At 43.3% G+C, this 20,014-nt stretch overlaps 1 protein-coding gene across 2 annotated transcripts in view; it reads left to right on the top strand.

The window, feature by feature from the left end:
• Nucleotides 1-20,014, top strand: part of YWHAZ (tyrosine 3-monooxygenase/tryptophan 5-monooxygenase activation protein zeta) — a 26,176-nt gene that overhangs the window by 613 nt on the left and 5,549 nt on the right. Inside the window, exons 1-3 of one of the 2 annotated variants that reach the window (XM_025210729.1) lie at nucleotides 151-275; nucleotides 532-835; nucleotides 18,299-18,422. In XM_025210729.1, the coding sequence (XP_025066514.1) occupies nucleotides 542-835; nucleotides 18,299-18,422 (418 nt within the window). In that variant the 5' untranslated portion in view covers nucleotides 151-275; nucleotides 532-541. Of the gene's footprint in view, nucleotides 1-150; nucleotides 276-531; nucleotides 836-18,298; nucleotides 18,423-20,014 lie in introns of those variants that run through there. The other variant, XM_006029277.2, reaches the window with a different exon arrangement.

Genomic DNA, 20,014 nt, shown 5'->3' with positions numbered 1-20,014 from the left:
AGGATCCTTAGTGCGAATGAAACCCCTGCATTCAAAGTAGTTAACAACCTTTAAAAAAAAAAAAACCTTTAGAGCTTTATAACATGAGAGTGAAGGCTATTTCTCCGGCCTTTTTGTTTGGCCCTCTGAGCAGCACAAAATTGCTTTCCCCAGGTCTTTAATCATTGGCATGATGAAATGGACAAACTTCAGCTTTCTCCCAAGCCACATCATGAAGAGAACTAGGACTGATTGAGGGGGAGGAAACGATCAGAATTATGTACAGCACAGAAAAGGTGTGCCTTCAGCATTTGGAAGGTTATCTCTGCAACAATAAAGACTAGAAGCATCAATTAATAGTCTGATTTTTTTAGAAACAAGCAAATCAAAGTCTTCAAGTCATGACAAAAAACACTGAGAAACCCTAAAAGCTGACAATTAGGAATATTACAACTTAACTACTCTAGAGAAATCTTGCTTTAGATATGAGGCTAAAAATGTCTTTGTCCTTGATAAATGTTTGAATAATGCCTTCCTATTTTTCCTTCTCAGAAAAATCAGCATGGATAAAAATGAGCTGGTGCAGAAGGCCAAACTGGCTGAGCAGGCTGAGAGATATGATGACATGGCAAGCTGCATGAAGTCTGTGACTGAGCAAGGAGCTGAGTTGTCCAATGAGGAGAGGAATCTTCTCTCTGTTGCTTACAAAAATGTTGTAGGAGCCCGTAGGTCATCTTGGAGAGTAGTCTCAAGTATTGAACAAAAAACGGAAGGTGCTGAGAAAAAGCAGCAGATGGCCCGAGAATACAGAGAGAAAATTGAGACTGAGCTAAGGGACATCTGCAATGATGTGCTGGTGAGAACTAACAAAACTGTTAAACTATTGATTTAATATTGCAGGGTAAACGATATTAACCCCATTAAACTGACATTTAATCTAAACTGAAAATTGAGGCCTGTGATATCAAGTCTTTAATCTTTTTCTATACCGTTTAAAAAAACAAACTAAGACAAGTGGGTGACTTTTTCCTCTTCCCCTTAATGAATTTGGTAATTAGTTCTCATGGACATCTACTAACATTGTCAAATCTTAAATATAAATAAACTCTGAAAATTCATAGGTTGCTTTATTGTAGGATATATATTTGTGAATAAGCAAATATGGGTTCATTCACAGATATTGACTGTGTTCATAAAAGCTTTGGGCGTGGTTTCTCCAAGAACCGTGTTGTCCACAACTTAGTTCGTTTCTGGCATCTTAATATACTGTGCTGCTTGTAAGAGGTAATTCACACTATGGAAATTGTGCCCCTCCCTGGTTTAGATGATGTAATGTTAGTTATGACTCAGCCATGCAGAAAATCCTCTGCAGGAGGAGGCAATGGCAGTACTGCTGATTCCCTCTTGCAGTTAATAGTTCTTTAGTGGTAAACTATAGTAAAGGTAGTCTGAGAGTTAAACTAGTCTTGTGGCTTACAGAACATACTGTGGCTTGTTGAATGATAATTGAAAAATGCTTGGGTTTTAAACTAATTGGGGGATGGGGAGGGAGTCAAAGGGGAGGGTGGGACTTTTCAAGTATGCAGTAGTACACTCCTACAAGTTCACCCTTTACTGGGTGTTTGTCTTCCTGTTGTGTGCTGAAATAAACTCTGCTGACAGCAACAGCCACTGTAGACCATGGACTTTACTAGTATCATCCCTATTCTTTACAGGACTAGAGCATACCTGATTTACACAAAAGTCTGCAGTACATGCAAGTATTGGTTAAAGTGCATCATAGAATCATAGAAAATTAGGACTGGAAGGGACCTCAGGAGGTCATCTAGTCCAACCTCCTGCTCAAAGCAGGACTATCCCCAACTAGATAATTCCAGCCAAGGCTTTGTCTATCTGGGTCCTAAACACATCCAAGGTTGGAGATTCTACCACCTCTGTGGGTAACCTGTTCCAGTGTTTTACTATCCTCTGAGAGAGAGTTTTTCCTAATATCCAACCTAAACTTCCCTTGCTGCAGCATGAAACCATTGTTCCTTGTTCTGTGATTCTGCCATTCAAAGGTGTGGTGTGCACCCTTTTTGAGTTTTGATAACAGTGACCATAATGGCAGTCTGAAATAAGTCTTGTCTGCCTTAGAATAATTACATGAAATGGAAGTGATGATTCTCATAAAGAAATGGAGATGTACGGAATACAGATTCACTAAGGTGTAAATGAGAACAAGGATGATGCCAAGTTTCTGCTTGTATTTTGGGCCTAACTTCCATGGTGATTGGCACACTCAGAAAGCTTAATCTGTTTTGACATTTTGTAGAAGGATAACTCTTCAAGTCCATATGAAATTGGTACTGCCAAGCTTTAAACAGATGTAAAACTAAAAACAACTTTCTCAATGGGAGGTGGTGTTGAAATCTCCATAAGAAATGGAAATTAAATACTTCGTATTTTGGTATTTCTTACTGTTAAGAAGGAACAGTTTCTCAGGGGATGTGGAATAAGTCTATGATGCTAAACTGTGCATAAGCATAGATTAAGCTTGAGACCAGCAGTTTGAAATATTCCTAAATTCCACCAAAAAGTTTTCTAGCAAATAGAAATATTTTGCAGTCTGACAATTAGTTCTTGAAGCATAAAATGCCATTTGAGAGAGAACTATGAACAATCAAAAATGACTGACTGAACTATAATGTAGGAAGCAAAAAAACGTTGAATACTTCCTACTTTGTGCATGGCTTGAAGTCTGTAAGTATCCCTCAAGTTACAAAACGAAAATCAGAACTGTAGTTGATACAGTCTATCAGAATAATAAAAGATCTTTTAGATCATTACTATATAGTATTAAAATTATTTTAACCAGTTAAAGTGTTGTTCATCTGGGTGTTGCCAGTTCAGCCTGTTTGGACAATGCTACCATCCAAATGAAATAATGTCCCAAGCAGTGACTTTTAAAGTGCTCTTCTAGTTTCTAGATTTGAAAAAAAATATTTTTAACTTTCTCCTGTATCCCAAGGACTTGATTTGCAAGTATTTTTAGATGTGCAACCTAATTACCAAGGTTAAAAATATTGGGTAAAGAATTAGATTTATAGCTAAAACCCATTCCTGTTTTCTTGCCTGTGATGCCCCACTTAAACTAATTAATATGTACTGAGAATTTTCCTAGTCAAATTGCTTGACTCAAACTGGTAGACTGGTTAAAATCCACTCTCTTCAGTTTAGCAGGTGAAAATCAGCAGCAGGTGTGTGTGTGTGCACGTACTTGCACACATCTTGCATGATCCTTCATATGAAGACACAACTAAGCTGACCCTTAGATGCAACTATTCACAAAAAGTTAAACAGAAGTTGGTGAAACAGCAGATAATCTGCTTTTAAACATTCACAAACTTCCCACTAACTAAGTGAAACTGTCCTTGCAAAATTCAATTAAACCTCAAAACATGGAGAGTCTCTCCAACAAGCTTTACTCAAATGAGTATACTTCTTCCACTTCATTGAAGTGGGACTGTAAGATGTCACTCTTCCTCCAGCTACCTGCCAGGGTTTTAAGGAATATTTCCTATCTTGAAGTGTTACATCAAAGCTTGGTGTGAAAGTAACTGGTGTCCTAATCATTGCATTTAAAAGAAAATGTTTTGGGGATGGGAGAGGGTGACAGTTAGTTAAATTAATCTGCCCTATTTATAGGTCATGGCAGCAGTTGGTCCTACTATGACTTCATGTTACCTCCAGCTAGGGCCAAACGATGGGGAGGCAGCATTGAGATCCAGTTGACTGGGACTTCTGAAATTACATTGTTTCCAGTTCTGCCATTAACCTGCTGTTTTGAACTTGGGTAACTCATTTTCTATACCACTTTCACTTTATGTTCCATAAATATTTAGATGTAAAGCTTTAAATATAAGGAGACCTTTCTTGTGTCTACACAGTGCTTTTTAGAATAGGAACTTAATTGGGTAAACATGCTATATCACAAGAAACCTTCTCTTACTTTTGTATACTACCTCTTTATGGCCGGATATTGAAGGGTCACACATGGGTTTCTAACCCTAAAAATTAAAATACAGAGGACAAACTGGCAAGCTTAACTGTCCTTAATATAAATAGAACATTATAAAAAATTTCTGGTTTATAAAGCATTATTCATACGGAACACAAAGTTCACTAAAGTGATTTCCTCCCTGGCCCATCTCCCATGTTAGCCAACAGTATGCTTAACTTCCTGTCTGTTTCTGCAGCAGGAGGTTTCATCTGAAGTTATCACTGTGCTCTGTTCCTCTTAAGATACTAGCATCTTTGCCCATTACAGGAAACCCTCGCTATTCATGGGTTCAGCATTCGTGGTTTCAAGTATTTGCGAATGATGAACCTGCATTTTAAATACAGTTTATACACTTACGGGAGTTCCGTGATCCCACCGTAGCCATGCCCACCCCCCCACCCCCAGCCGCCAGGGGCACTGCGTTCATGAACACAGACTGCATTGTGCCATATTTGCAGATTTCACCATTCGCAGGGGATACAAGAACGTATGAGATTCTCTTTAGTCTTGTAACTCAATTTTTCATTGTACTCACAAACTAAGAATAAGCTCTCCAGTTAAATGGAAATTTTGAAAGCCAGAATGAGGAATTGCTCTAGACAGTATATATTATATATACAAATTATGAGTATTCTCAGAGTCCTTACGGATTGTCAGCTTTTTGTACATAGGTTTCAGCATTGGCCCAAGTCTTCTATCACCTGGTAACGTAAAACATGACTAGTAGGCAACAATTTAAATTAGAAAGTAACATTAGAGAGTTCATCCTTTGTAACTGCTATAGGCAAAGCACACAATGTACAGAGGATCCTTGCTTTCCCCCATTTCCCCACATATAAAACATGCTATTCTCCCATGTCCTATTTTAGGGACTCTGCAACGTTATCTCCTTTCCCGTGCCCAAGTGTTTGGATAGCACCTTTTTCTGCCCATCTCATTCTTCAGGTGCAATTCCCATTTCTTGTGGGTTACTGCTTACAGACCTCTCAGGGTCCATACTGCTCTGTCCCTCCCGTAAGTCCTTGCTACCTTCTTCTCTGGACTATTTCTGTGAAAGGTCAAGTAATAAACTTTCTAATGGAGCAAGTGAATCCATGTTGGGACTGGTAGGTTTCGTTGCTTGCAGTACTGTCCTGTCCTGAGGGTCTGGGTTGCCTTCCTCTAAATCAAGCTCTTCTCGTATTTCTGAAGTCTAGGAAATTACCTAAATTTTTGGAATTGGTTTGGATAGGGCATCCTAGAGTTGCTGTGCTAGACTGAAAAATGCTATAAAGCAGGGGTGCCCAACCCTTGGTCTATGGGCCAAATCCAGCCTGCAAAGCCGTGTCATCTGGCCTGATGGACTCCCCACCATCCAAAGCTTTTGGCACCAAGGGAGCAGCAAGAGTGCTAATACCACTCCCTTGTTGCCAAATTTCCGGACCTGTGGGGAACCTGGCAGGCTAGATAGCAGGGTTGTGTGTGCTATGTTGGATGTGCAGGGCTGGTCTGACATGGGGCCGGATCTGGGTGTGAATCCCAAGAGGGATCTGGCCCACAGACCAGCCCCAAAACCCTCATCTGGCCTGCAGAGGTAAAAGGTTGAAAACCACTATTATAAAAGGTAAAGACTTGCTTTGTTCAGCCCAGAAAAATCCAGGGACAACTGCTTTGCATATTGAGGATACTTCAGATGTGGGAGCTGCTTTCTTAAATTGAATGGCAACTCTCTGATTTCAGACTCAAAGGCATAAAATGGCACTCCCCTTGAAAATGCATTTACATCTTGCTGCAGTCACTCATTGAAGCCGAGTAGTGGTAGAACTGTTGAAGGAGAAGGTGGAATTGAATTGACTGTCTAGAATTTCTTGGCTTGCAATTTTTCTGAAATGTATATCACCTCTTTTTTAAAGTGTTTGGTCTATGTTGCTTTTTTTTTTTTTTTTTTAGTTCCACTTAGAATAAATCTGAATAGCTATTTTTTCTTGAAGAATCTGTAGTCTTGACTTGGTGTGTTGAGATTAACTATTACAAGAATCCAGTTCTTAACCCTTTTTTATTTCACTCATAAAAGCTGATACTGACACCCCTTCATATTTATCATTCTGCCTGTTAACAGCTGATGCAGAAATGATTAAATGACATTACAAAAGTAAAAAGAAAATTCTCACCATTGAGGTTCCCCCTCCCCCTTTCGCTGCATGGAAAGAGTTGCTATTAAATGCTTTCACAGATGTAAGCCCACTTAGAAAGAAACTAGAACCACTTCTGGTCAATGGGTCTAATGTATGGTGGTAGTCACTGAAATTTGTTCTGGCAGATTAATGAGTTGCTGGTGGGTTCTCATTTAATAACGAAACAGCTGGTCTCTCTCTTGATGACGGCTTTTCAGCATGTGCAGTTTAACTGTTTGTGAACTTTCCTATGCCGGTATATGCTGTGATATTGTGTTTCAGTCATTGGTAAAGATTTGTCACTGTATTAGTGTGGACGCGTAGAATCTGTTAAAATATGCATTTGATTTGTACCTCTTCAGATTTTAATGTCCCATATTTAATGGATCTTAAAGGAAAAAAGGTGCTCAGCCAAGACTTTATAGATTATGGAACATGGATTTTGCTCAAAGGACTATAAAGGGAGATAAATGCTCAAACAGTTGCAGTCCAATGACAGGTGAAAAACTTCAAATGTTTTAATTATGCAGCTTCCTGACTTTCCAATCCTCCCTAACCCACTACTTTTGTATTAAGAAATGATAAAATAATGTTTTCATGCATGGAATTTAGTTTTGTCTGTGAATTATGAACGTAACAAATACTGCTACAAAGGTTATAGGTGTGTTTCATAGTAATCTTTAGCCAGTGACCTTTAAATGAGGTCTCTTGATCTAAATGCCCATATTCTTATTTCCATCTGGCTTGAGCATGTATAGCTTTCTCAGAAGTACTGAGGCCAGAGGCAGATGCATATTTCTTGAGCCTGATGACTTCGTTCAAAGAACCCCCAAAAATTCTGCTTGTAGCTACGCCCATCTTCACTTTTTGTCCATTTCTCTGCCCCGCCCCCAAGAATATAGGTACTAGCAAGGTTTAACAAATTTGCCTTTATTAAGCAGTGTTACCTAGTCAAGCTGAAGCTGGCTAAGGCTCTAGTAGAAACTACAGTTTAAAACTCAAGTTTTTATTCTATAACACTTTATAGCCACTTTGTATTCTATCTAGGTCTGTCTAGCAAGCGCATGGAATTTTAGGGGTGGGGGCTGTTCCGTTTTTTGTTTTAGCATTCTTATAGCTGAAAGGAATCTTTGGGCTGTGTACATATTCTTGACAACGAGGCTTTACGGACACATGTTATTAGACAGATTACTTACTAGATGTAATCTGCCTGGATGTATGTAATGCACCAGTCACTGTGAGATGAATATGGGAGGTCCCTTTGAGTACAAGAAAAAAATATTAAATGGCCAGTACAGGTATGTGCTGTTTCAGTCAGTATGCGTGAATGATTAAAAACATCGTATTATGAGTTTTCTCCAACACTTAAGTAACATTTTAATACATTTAATTTCAGTGGCAAGAACTATGGTTTCATCTAAAGTATCTGAGAAGGAATTCTTAATAGGGGGGCACTGTTAAAGATTTTTTGGGCCAATACTTTAACCAGCCATATCCACTGATACCAATCTGATTGCTGATATGCAACCTGACAGCTGGTAGAGCAGCGTCCAGCTGGTAAGTCTGTGGGGGAGAAGAGGCATGGAGGGGAGGGGCAGATGGAGTCCCCTGCTGTAAAGGAGGTAGTGGGGCTGGGGTTGGGGCAGGCACTGCCCAGCTTGGGGGGGAGGGGCTGGGGCAGGGGCAGGTGCTGCCCAGCCAGGGTGGGGAATGCAACCCTGGGGTGGGGCATGGGACGGAGCTGTGGGCGGCTTGTCTGGGAGGGCGTGGCATCTCCCCGTTGCTGTGTGCACCCCTAGGGGAGGCATGGGGGACATGTGCATTTGTGTGTGGAGCAAGGGCGGGCTTCCTGCTGCAGACTTGGGGCCAGAGGCTGCACAGGGGCAGGTGCTGCCCAGCCAGGGTGGGGAATGCAACCCTGGGGTGGGGCATGGGACGGAGCTGTGGGCGGCTTGTCTGGGAGGGCGTGGCATCTCCCCGTTGCTGTGTGCACCCCTAGGGGAGGCATGGGGGACATGTGCATTTGTGTGTGGAGCAAGGGCGGGCTTCCTGCTGCAGACTTGGGGCCAGAGGCTGCACCAGCCTTTTCCTGGTGAGGGGGCTGGGCCTGGGCTGCTCTTGGAGCAGTGGCAGTGCTGGGAGTGGGGTCTACAGCCACCCCAAAAGTTGCTGTAGTCCCCCCATAACACCCCTCCTGGCACCACTGCCGCCCATCCTGCCCACCATGAGCACATCCCTAGCCCAACACCCCCCCACCCCCCCCGGAAATGCCCAACGCAACCTCCAGCCCCAAGTGCACAGCAGCAGCTTGCCCTCGTGCTGTGTACAGATCTGGGGGGCATGTGCCTTCCCTGGGGTTGCGCGCAGCAGCGGGAGCCCCACCCCGCATGTGTAGCGCCTGCCCTGGCCCCACTCCCTCACTGCAGGGACCTTGATCTGTCCCCCCACACTCCTTCCCCACCACAGACTTACTAGCTAGATGCTGCTCTCCTGGCTGTGTGCATGCTGTGGCTGTGCACATGCATACGGCATTTATCGGTGACATAATCGGCCACATCAGCTAAAGAAAAAAGCCAATTGTCAACAATGTCAATTTTCATTTTATTGGTGCACCTCTAATTCTTAGCATTCATTTAACTTGTGTGCAAGAATATAAATGTATTTGCCAGTGACAAGTAGGAAACTGTATCCTGTCAGAACTATTAAAAAAAAAAATAGAGGGGGAGAAACCAGCAACTGAATCGTTATGACCCTTCCTCTTATGCCCAATACCTTTTGTCTTTGGAGGATGCAGTTCCTCATTTTGTTGCTTGAAAATTGTATGCCTAGTTAATGAAACTGAACTAGTGTTACTACTGCTCAGAAGATATCTGGGGAAAGGACACTAAATTTTAATTTGCTTATTTTAAATAGAAGCTTCTGTCTTTCCTAAATGCTCAGAATCATTATCCTAGTTTGCCCTATTACTTTTCCTTCCCCTGCTTGCATTTCTAACATAAAAACAATATTTTAAACATTAGTGGTTAACTCTTTTAAAGCTACTTCTGGTTTCTCAAAACTGGTAGGTTAACTAGTAGCTTCTTTTCTGGTAAGATTAAGTCATGAGGATATTATGCTGCTATTGGTATAGACACAAGTAGTTCCAAGATTATTTTTTAAAAGCCACGAAGGCCAGATAAAGTTTGGGAGAAAAGTGTTTTCATTTTGTTTGATTTCTTCTACCCCCTGCTTAATTGAGCTTTTTGAATGCAGGTAGCAGGAACTGCTTATTAGTAGCAGCACAAGACTTGCGTAACCTACTTGGAAAGGGCACCAGATGCCTGCATTGTAACTTTGTTTTTTGAGGCAGGAATTTCTAATACTAGTACAGAGGTAGCATGCTTAAGTGGGCGGAGGTTCCAACAGTTACTTCAGCAGCTGCTTTATAAAACATCTCTGTAAAACTGGAAAACATTCTGGAACCATGAACTATAATGTTCAGGGATCCCACACTACCTGACTACTGAGAGCTTCTGCCCACTTCCTGTACATGCCACACAGTGCGCATGTTTGAGTGCACGCGCACACGCAGGTACAGAAACTCAGATCAACATAACTGCTTCTTTAGTAGTATGATAAACTGACATAGCTTATTCCAGTATACTGGCAAAGTATTTGAGTCATGGTCTGTTCCAGTAAACTTCTTGCATGCATGCAGTCTTCAAGCTTAAATTCCTACAGGTAGGACTGGTGCTACTGCTAGTAATAACTGCTGATGTGCTGAGCAGAAAGTAATAAGGACTATTTGGAGAGCTTGCATTATCCTGGCAAAGCCCAAGGGTTCTCTTGTTTCTTTGGTGCAAGCCTGTAAACTATCATATAACTAAGAGGTCTTAGCATGTTTGGCATACATTTAGCTTTGCATGCTTGTCAGGATGCCATATTAAAATGGGTTAATACAAGGTTGGAATTATCAGAATTCTCTTTTAGTAAGAATTTGTTTTCTCAAGAGAATGATGTATTAAAGTCAGTTGGAAATGCCCTTTCTTGCTATGAGTCTTCTAATTGAATACAAGGCATCATCAAAGTGAAATACAGTGTAATGCTAACTAGTACCATGTGGTCTTATAGTACTGGATATATTGTCAGGATTGAGGTACACGATACTGTTGCCATAATTATTATTCCCCACTTCACAATAAGGAAACTTGCATCTTGTCTACAGGGATTAGAACGCAAGACTGTCATTGACTATCTTCACTAATCCTTTTCCCATCATATTTCTAACCTTTTGGGCTGCTGACAAATATGGGCGGGGGGGACGACAGACGGACAGACAGAACAGCTCTTTACCAGAAGAGGCACTGCATCAGTTTGACCTGGCTTGCCCAGCGTCTATAGATCACACACTTCAGCGGGGCTTTTTGGCGCTTTTATCTAATAGTTGATCAGATAAAAAGCCCCACTGAAGCATGTAATCTGTACAGATGTTGGGCAAGCCAGGTCAAACTGACACAGTGCCTTTTCTGGGCAAGTACTGCACTCAGTGTAGGGGTACACTAATAAAGCGCTTTTTGTTTGTTTTTTCACATCTGTAAGCAGCCTTGAATTTTCTTAGCACTGCATCAGTTGAGTCATTTCACCTGGTTGCAGGTTTTTTGTTTGGGGGGCTTTGGGGTTTGTTTGTTTTTTGTTTGTTTGTTTGTTGTTTTTTTTTTAAGGCACTGATGTGGGACATTTATATCTTTCTATCATTGGTGAAATGCCCTACATTAAGAGTTGACAAAACCAGTTTGGTTCACTTGCTATAATTGCTTGTCAGAAAGGTGGGAGTAAAGTTAGGACAGCCTTAGTATACTGGTAAAGAACAAGGTTGCCAAGAGCCATGTACAAAATATCTGAATAAGCTTCTCCTAAGAAGCTAAATTTAGATGGGAAATTATCTACTGCTCAAAAAATAAGTGCATTTTCTGTGCTCCAGACCATATTTTGAGGAAATGGACAAGTGGAAAGCCAGTGTCAGAAGAGCTGCTTGTTTCTAACCTTCCTGCAGAGGTAGAAAGACAAATGAATATTTGAGGGGGGGGGGAAAAAAAACTAATGTTTTTGGTAGGCATAACTGGTCTCCAGCTCCTGAAATAAGGTTCCTTATGATGGGGTACTTGCTGGATAGAAAAACTCTGATGAACTTCAGTATATTTAAGAGCCCATGTGTGTGGGGGAGAAACATTAATAAGAATGTAAGTATCTTAGAACAGTCATCTTGGTCAGATTTATATTTTAAAGTGCGTCTTGTCTTTTATACAAACATTCATATTTGAATTGGATCTTGAATAGGGCTTAATTACTGCCACAGTCTAAATGATACTGAAGTCATCTCAGCAGTCTCTACAAAATACAAACAGACTGAGTGCCAGTGTTTGCCTGCCTGTGAGTGTTCATAATATTAAAAATCTAACTCATTTTTAGAAGAGTTATTAATTAAGGTAATGGGAGCTCTCTACTTCATTTAAAACCACCCTGAAAAACAATTTGAGGCATACAGGTCATACCAGAAATAGTTAGCATGTACAAAGGCACAAAGAAAGGTCTTGTTACACTTAACAGCACAATGTAGTAAATGATCCCTAATATACTTTGGTTTGCTGTTTAATTTTAAAATTGCATTGTGCCTTTTGTTTATAATAGTCTAAGATTTAAACAAGCCTAATTCACTTACCTAATTCAAATAACATTTGGTTTTTGGGATATTTTCCCTTCTAGAGCTTGAGGGCTCTTTTCCCACATGGGCAGGAGTATTCCCAGGCATTTTACAAACTTGATATCAACAAAAAAAATTGAGTTTTGGTATCTTAAACTAGGAATTACGTTTTGAAGTGTTTTTACCTTTATTTGATATAGCTGCTCATAAGTCACTAACAGATGGGCCACACTCCTCATGATGTGTTTGTCAGAAGGGAAATATCTTAACTAGAACATCAGAGTGCTGAAGCAGTCCTTGGCTGCAATATTAATTATCTAAAATCCCCAAGCAGTGACATGGACTCTTACTGAAAATTCCAGCTGTACTGCACCCACACAGAATTAGAAGCATCTGACCAAAATGGAGCATTGGTTTAATATCCTTTTTTTGACTAATTTAGTAATGGTTACTATTCCCTATTCCTTAGTTTCACTGAGGTAACTGTTTTTTTCCCTTCAGATGTTGAAGGATTACAATTTAAAACTTCATGGGCTGGATTCTGGCTTTACATTGAAGGCCACACCACCATATGACAAACTGAAATAGGTATCCTATCTTATATAATTTCATAGATTTCATAGACATTAGGGCTCGAAGGGACCTCGGAAGATCATCGAGTCCAGCCCCCTGCCCAAAGGGCAGGAAGTCAGCTGGGGTCATAGGATCCCAGCAAGATAAGCATCCAGTTTGCTCTTGAAGGTGTTCAATGTAGGCGCTTGAACCACCTCCGGGGGCAGGCTTTTCCAGACCTTGGGGGCTCGGACAGTAAAGAAATTCTTCCTTATGTCCAGCCTGAAACGGTCTTGTAGTAGTTTATGACCATTCGACCTAGTCGTCATCCCTTGGGGTGCTCTGGTGAACAAACGTTCCCCCAGATACTGGTGGTCACCCCTGATAAACTTATAGGTGGCCATGAGATCACCCCTGAGCCTGCGCTTTTCCAGGCTAAAGAGCCCCAGGGCGCTCAGCCTGTCATCAGAGGGTCTGCTTCCCTGACCTCTGATCATGTGCGTGGCTCTTCTCTGGACTCTTTCAAGCTTCTCCACATCCTTTTTCAATTGTGGAGCCCAAAACTGGACGCAGTACTCCAGCTGCGGCCTCGCTAAGGCCGAGTACAAGGGGAGAATGACGTCCCGGGATTTGCTTAAGAAGCATCTATGGATGCAAGCCAGCGTTTTGGTCGCTTTACTAGCCACAGCATCGCACTGCAGTCTCATGTTCATCTTGTGGTCAATGACCCCCAAGTCTCTTTCTTTCATAGTGCTAGCCAACATAGCACTGCCGAGCCTATAAGGATGCTGCGGGTTTTTCTTCCCAAGGTGGAGAACCTTGCATTTATCAGCGTTGAACACCATCAGATTCTCGTCCGTCCACTTAATGGTGAAGGCTTTATCTTGCAGCAAGTAATCCTAACAGGTCATTGAACTTTCATTCACTAGCCATACTTCCAGTCCAATATCTGTATCTCAGAGATGCTCACTCTTCTTGACTTTTCTTTTAGACTTCATTATGTAAGAGCTTAGAACCAAGTGACTGGCCCCTCAGGCCAAAAAGTTGCACATTACATATAGTGCATTGTAAATCTACATGTTTTCCCTGACCTATATACTGTTGACTAACTGGTGGTTCCGTAACCAATGGAAATAGAGGAAGGCTAGGTCTTTTGTGTATCACTTTCAGAACAGTCGATATGCTTGCTAGCTGATGTCACTAATTAATTAATTGGATAAATTTGAATTGGATGAAAATTATAATGTGTCAATACAAAATAAAATAACTTCCAATAAAATAAATTAATTATGCATAAGTGTGTAAAGTTTTCATGTTAGCTGCTTTGGTGCAAGCCTGAGACTGAATTAATCTCCCTCTAGAGTAGTCCTTGTAGGTCCAGCTGAGTCATTGGCAGAATAGTGAAGCTTGTGTCAGTGTAGTCGATACTGTATCTTGAAATCTGCAGTCTTGTTCAAACATCCTGGAAGTGGGGAAAACATACAACTTAGATTTGCTAAATGTAGTATGTAGAGCAAAGACCATTTCTGTAATCAGGACCAGAGAAGATAATAAATTGAGAGAAATAGCAGAGCAGCAATCATGGTGGTAGAAAGTTAAATGTTGAGGTATGATCTCTATTGCACATTGATATTGAGAGCAGACTTGTAAGTTAATGAATGGATCATGAAGAGAATGCCTCAAACTAGTAACAGTTTGAGACCTTTGTGAGAGCTCATCATTCCAGAAAGGCGCAACCGTAATTAAACAGTCCATGGCACAGAGTTGACTCTAAAAAAAAAAAAAAAAAAAAAAAAAAAAAATCTGGATGTGTGGAAAGTGGAATACTCATAAAATGGTAAGATACTGTCTCAATATGCCTTGCTTTTTACTGTCGGAATATACCTTGATTATTTGTGATACTACAGAAACAAAACCAAAAACAAAGGATGGAATGACTAAAATTGTTCCCTTGAGAAAAGGGGTTAGTAAGGGAGACTGTTGAAAGTTCCAATAGCATAGGAACACCTGACTTCTCACAATAAGAGGACAGAGAAAAAGACCTGACCAAAATTGAAATGCGTCCTGAATCATAAGCAAAAAAGTCTGCTTGGCTTATCTGTGGAACTCCTTATCTCAGGATACTAAGACCAACCAGAGCTTAGAATTCCAAGAATTAAATACTGATCCAAAAGAACCACCCAATTTACATTAGATTAATTTAAATCTCCATTCTTCAGGATACTGTTAAATGGCAAGAGCCAGAGATGTACAATATGAAACTTTTTTGGCAGGGGAATGGGAGGGAGTGGCTTCCTAAACCATCCTACAATGGCCCCTGCTAGATGGATGTTAGATTAGGGATCTGCGATTTACCAGACTCAATCTGCCAGGTTATCTAGTCCTCTCAAGTAAGGGATGTGTGTGGAGTGATGATAACATTTGTTTGGATCACCGTTGTATAATCCTTTTTGTTCAATCAGGAGAAGGCCGTAGCCTGGCTTGTCTGTTGCTTTCTTGGACCCTTTGGACACTAGCTAGACCCAAAAGGCTAATTCGCTCCAGGACTGCCAGTGACCAGTCTTAGTGACCTCATAGTTGGCCTGTATTGTGGTCATAAACGTTAGTCTTTATCAGTTGGTGTAGAACAGATAAATGAATGTTAAAGTTCCTGTTTCTATTCAAATGGATCCAGAATCTAGGTATGGGGAAGGGGGCATGCGGCAGCAGGGCATAGCCAAAGCAAAAGCCAGCAGTATAAGGAGGCAAGTATATGTGGGTATGGTCCTTACGTGATACTTGCAATTCCTGTTTCTAGATGTCCATAAACTCTGTAGCAGCCTGCAGAACGGGACTTTGGCACCAAAGGTTGTGATGAGAACCAATGAACTCGCTAAAATGAAAAGCAGTAAGCTGTGTTAGTCTGAAGATGGAAGGCAGGGTGGCACCCTCCCCAGCCTTCTGCTTAATTTGAATGTTGTTTGAACACCTAACAGTTGTTGCTGACGTCTGTGTAAGCTTCATGTTCCGTTCTTGGGACTCTGAAATTTGGGTCATAGAACTAAAATTTTGAAGATTTTATTTGTTCTAACCAGTAAACAAAATAAAAATATTCCTTGAAACTGTCACCAGCTTATGTTGGGTCAAATTCTTGCCAACTGATTGCCACAATTTATGTAAGAAGCAAACATGAGTCATCTTAACTGTTGCCATTATCCAGCTTTTAAAATTGCCTGATACCTATTTCTCTGGTGCTGAGAAGTTTACTATCAAAATAAGACAAGCGAAACCACTCACTTAACGAAAAATGTTGCAACTGCAGCATTGATTACAGTAATGGATGTTTAACTTTTGTTAGAGGGTAGACCAGGGGTTGGCAATCCCCAGCATGTGTTCCAGAGTGTGGCATGCAAGGCCATTTTGCTTGGCATGCCACAGCTGGCCCAGGCTCTGGCCAGCTGCCACTGACCACGGAGCCTGGGTTGCTTGCAGCAGGGCTCAGTTGAAGGCAGCAGTTGCCCAGAGCCCTGGCTAGCTGTGGCAGGCAGCTGGAAGGCTACAAGCAGCCCTGTCAGGCTCCGGAGCCCTGGGTGGGCTTTGTGGCAGTGGTGGCTACGTGTACACCTTAAGGTGCACAACCGGAAAGGGCCTGAGGGGCAGCATGTGCGCAGGTGGCCAGATAATATGGAGCTGGAGAAGCTGGGCATCAGTGAGGAGTGCAGCGTGTTCAGCTGCATTGCCTTGGGGGTGTGGCTCACGGAGCTGGATGTGCCACGTGTCATCACCCGAGGGCTGCAGCACAGGTGAGCAGGGCAAGAGTGGTGTGACCCAGCCATCGTGGGGCAGGATGCGGGATGTGGGTGCAGCAACGCAGGGAGAGGCGGCTATGCCCTGCTGCCACTTGCCCCCTCCCGCCCAGAGTGAGCTGCGCCCTCATCCCACACCCCCGCCCCAGCTGGACAAGCAGCAGCACCCTGCTGCGAGCGTTGCTGTGCCCAGATCCCCTGCCCCGCTTCCCGAGTAATGTGCTCCCCCACCCCAGCTGTGCAGCTTGTCCCAGCCCCAATTCCTCCCTCTCGTGTCCCTTCCCAACCCCAACAGACTTACCAGCTGGAGGCAGTTGTATCAGCTGTCTGTTTAGTCTATGGCCAAATCTCCGAAGCAGTGCCAAATCTTCTGGATCTGATTCGGCTGAAGCAAACTGCTGTCCTCTGAATCAGCTGAATCTGAATCCAAAGCTAATGCTTGCTGCTTCGCATAGGCCTAGCGTACACGTTTAATGGCATATTACAATTTAAAAGTATTTTACGTAGCAAACTAAAATGCATCCCATGTATTTTAGTTGGCTGTGTAACAAATAACAGCAATATTCCTCATGTGTACAAGGCAGTGGGGACAGTGCACAGGGCACCGGAAGCCCGGGCATGCTTGAGGAAGCTCAGGCTTGGCCGGCTTCCAGCGCCCCATGTACTGTCCTTGCCACCTTCTCCAGCAGCCAACACCTGGCTGCCCTCCTGCCATCTTCCCAGGGCAGCCAGCCCATTTTCAGGCAGTCTCAGGTGGCGGGGATGGTGTGCAGGGAACTGGAAGCCTGCCAAGCCCAAGCTTCCCCAAGCACACCTGGGTTTCCAGCGCCTCATTAACTGTTGGATCCAGCAGGTGCTGTGTGAGAGCTGGGACTGCACCTGCACAGCGAGCACCCTGCCCAGTCTGCCTCAGGGGGCACTGCTGCCACAGAGGGAAGCACTGGGCACCCCACACCTCAGGGGCTGTGACCCAGTAGCAGCTCATGCGGACAGGCTCCATGGGGGGGGAGGGGAGTGGCAAGGGGCCTGATCTTTTTTTTTTTCCTGGAGCCTGCCTGCATCTCCCACGGCCAGGGAGCGAGCTTCTGGTGGGTTGCACAGCCCCTGAGCTGTGGGAGACCCCCAGGCTTCCCTCCAGCGGTCACGCCCACTGGGCAACACTCACCCACTGGCACCCCACCCAGGTGCTCCTGGGGGGGTGCCACCGTGGCAGAGGGAACCACCAGGGCCCCCCTTGCAGCTCAGTGCTTTCTGGCAGCTTGGGGAGAGGGAGGGAAGGATTGGGCCCCTTGCTGCTTTTTTTTTTTTCCCCCCCCCCTTCTGTGGAGGCTGCCTGGGCAAGCTGCCACTGAGTCGTGCAGCCCCTGAGCTATGGCAGGGCCTGGTGCTTCTCTCTGTGGCGGTGGTGCCCCTCAGCTTATTCCGTCTGTCTGGGGCACCCTGGTTGTTTCAGTAAACATTGATTGGCTGCCGAGACATCCAACCAGAGTGCTCTGGACAGATAGAGTAAGCCTCTTATTATTGTAGATTAGGCCCCTAAACAAGTAGTCTACTTCTCCAAGATGCAGAGCCCCTAAAAACATGCCATTCTTGGAAGAAAAATAAGTCATTTGCTTAGAAGCATCCATGTGCAAAAATGTTTGTTTAGATTATATACTGAAATATGCTGAAAACTGAATTGGGTATCACAGCCAGTGATTTTTTTTTTTTATTTATTTATTTATTTTTCTTACCCCAGTTTGCTAAAAGAGATACTACAGTGGTTTAATTTTAACAATAAACCAATAGCATAAAACAGGATACAGAACACTGGCAGGACAAGTGTCCTACTTGCTACTTGAGGTAAAATTAAAAAGTCTATATCACTATCTATTAAAACATTTTCAGTTTGTATTGCTGAACTATACATAGACTAAGTCTTTGTACATTACAACATGGCATTCATCAGTGAAGTAGATGGAAAATATTTAGTCCAATTAATGTGGGGTTTGTTGGGGGGAGAGGGGTTTTTTCATGCTTGTGGTAATAGCCTGCAATGTAACTAAACTGATTCTGCAGTACCACTGAAAGGTAAGATAAAAACACTACTCTTTGTTTTTAATTTTAGTCTCTTTTGGAAAAGTTCTTGATTCCTAATGCTTCGCAAGCAGAAAGTAAAGTTTTCTATTTGAAAATGAAAGGAGACTACTACCGTTACTTGGCTGAGGTTGCTGCTGGAGATGACAAGAAAGGTACAGTGAGTCCATTTCTTGCTAAACTTGTCAAACTTGCTTGCTTTGAATGGCATTGGGACTCTCTTCCCCACTGCCTTCAAGGTGGCCTGTCATTCTAATTAGTTAACTATTCTACTAAGTGTAATGACTTAAATTTCTACTTCACAGAAGAATTTGCAGAAATGTTGAGTAGCCACAGTTGCATTGGTATTATAATGCAAGCGCCACTGCAGAGATTAAAAGGAACTAAAAGTTCTGTCTTCATAGCATCTGACTGGCAGGTAGCAAATAAAATATGGGGATACCCATTGAATGGTGAAAAGAAGCTAGTAAATAATTGCTTCTCGCAGAGTATCACCTTGTCAATTGAAGGAAGTGATCTTCCTATGGCAGTATAACATGATTAAAGACGAATCTCTTGTATGCGAAAGAGGGGCAAATTTGGGTTGCATGGGCAAACTTAGTTTTAGTGTTTCCTAACTTATGAATACTTATTGCAACCTCAAGGTTGGTCTGCAACAGCGGCGGGCAATTATTTGGACTGGAGAGCCACTTAAGGAGTTCCGGTGAGCTGTTGCAGACTGAGTCAACATCCCCTCTCCTACCCAGCCTGCAACAGCTCATCAAACTCCCTAAGTGGTAGATTACTAGATCAGTCTGGGGGTGCCAGATGGAGTGGGCAGGTGGGGGTTCCATGGAGACCAGCCCAGGATCCCTGCAGGCAAGGCATGCTTAGCTGGACAGATGGGATGGGGCTGCGAGCAGGTGGAGACTGGCATCCAGAAGCAGGATAGGCAGGGCCAAGGCTGGGGCCCAGGGCAGAGCCACAGTCTGCTCTCTGCACAGCTCCGTGCTGTCACTGTCCTACGTTCCTGGCCCTGCCCATGCATCCTGCTCCAGGACACCGCTCCCTGCCCTCCTGCAGCCTCATCCCATTCATCTGTCTGAGCATACTGGCTGGGACAGTGGGGGTCCCAGCTGGTCTCCATGGGGACCCTGCCTGCCTACCTCCCTGCTCCGTCTGGTGCCCCTGGTGGTGGGTGCAGGGCAGACAGGCCAAGGTGCCCAGGCAGCGGGGCTGGATGTAGTGGCAGTGGTGACACTGGCAGTGGCTGCCAGGAAGAAAAATCTGGCAGCTGCCTCAGCTCTGCTGCATGCCATGGGCAGCAGGACTGGCCACATGCACCACGGCCTGGGCTGCCCCCCACACCTGGGCCAGGCAGGGCTGAGGGATGTGCTGTGGGCCAGATAAAAATCCTTTGGTGGATCATATTTTATCCACCCCAGTCTACAATAATTGATTTCCTAGGCTTTGTTTAAAAAGCAGGCTAAAATGAATGTCATATAATGTGGTGTATTGAGATGCATACTTTCCACCAGTAAAGGTAGAACCTTTTAGATCCTCTGCAATTTGGGTTAACAAAGTAAATGGCAGTAATAGGCCATCTACATGGACCGGTCATAAGAGGGTAAAAGTTTACTCGCGGGTTTTAGAGATAGCTGCTGACTGAAATTTGAGGCTTGGAGTATTTGGCTTGTTCCGTTCTCTGGAGGGAATCTGCTCATGGATGCAGGCTTTTCTGTTCATTTTCTTGCCCCCCCACCCCCCC

This window comes from Alligator sinensis, unplaced genomic scaffold (assembly GCF_000455745.1).
Source record: "Alligator sinensis unplaced genomic scaffold, ASM45574v1 scaffold974_2, whole genome shotgun sequence".
Classification (NCBI taxonomy): domain Eukaryota; kingdom Metazoa; phylum Chordata; order Crocodylia; family Alligatoridae; genus Alligator; species Alligator sinensis.
The sequence above is the reverse complement of the archived record's forward strand: the minus strand, read 5'-3'. Positions and strand labels throughout refer to the sequence as shown.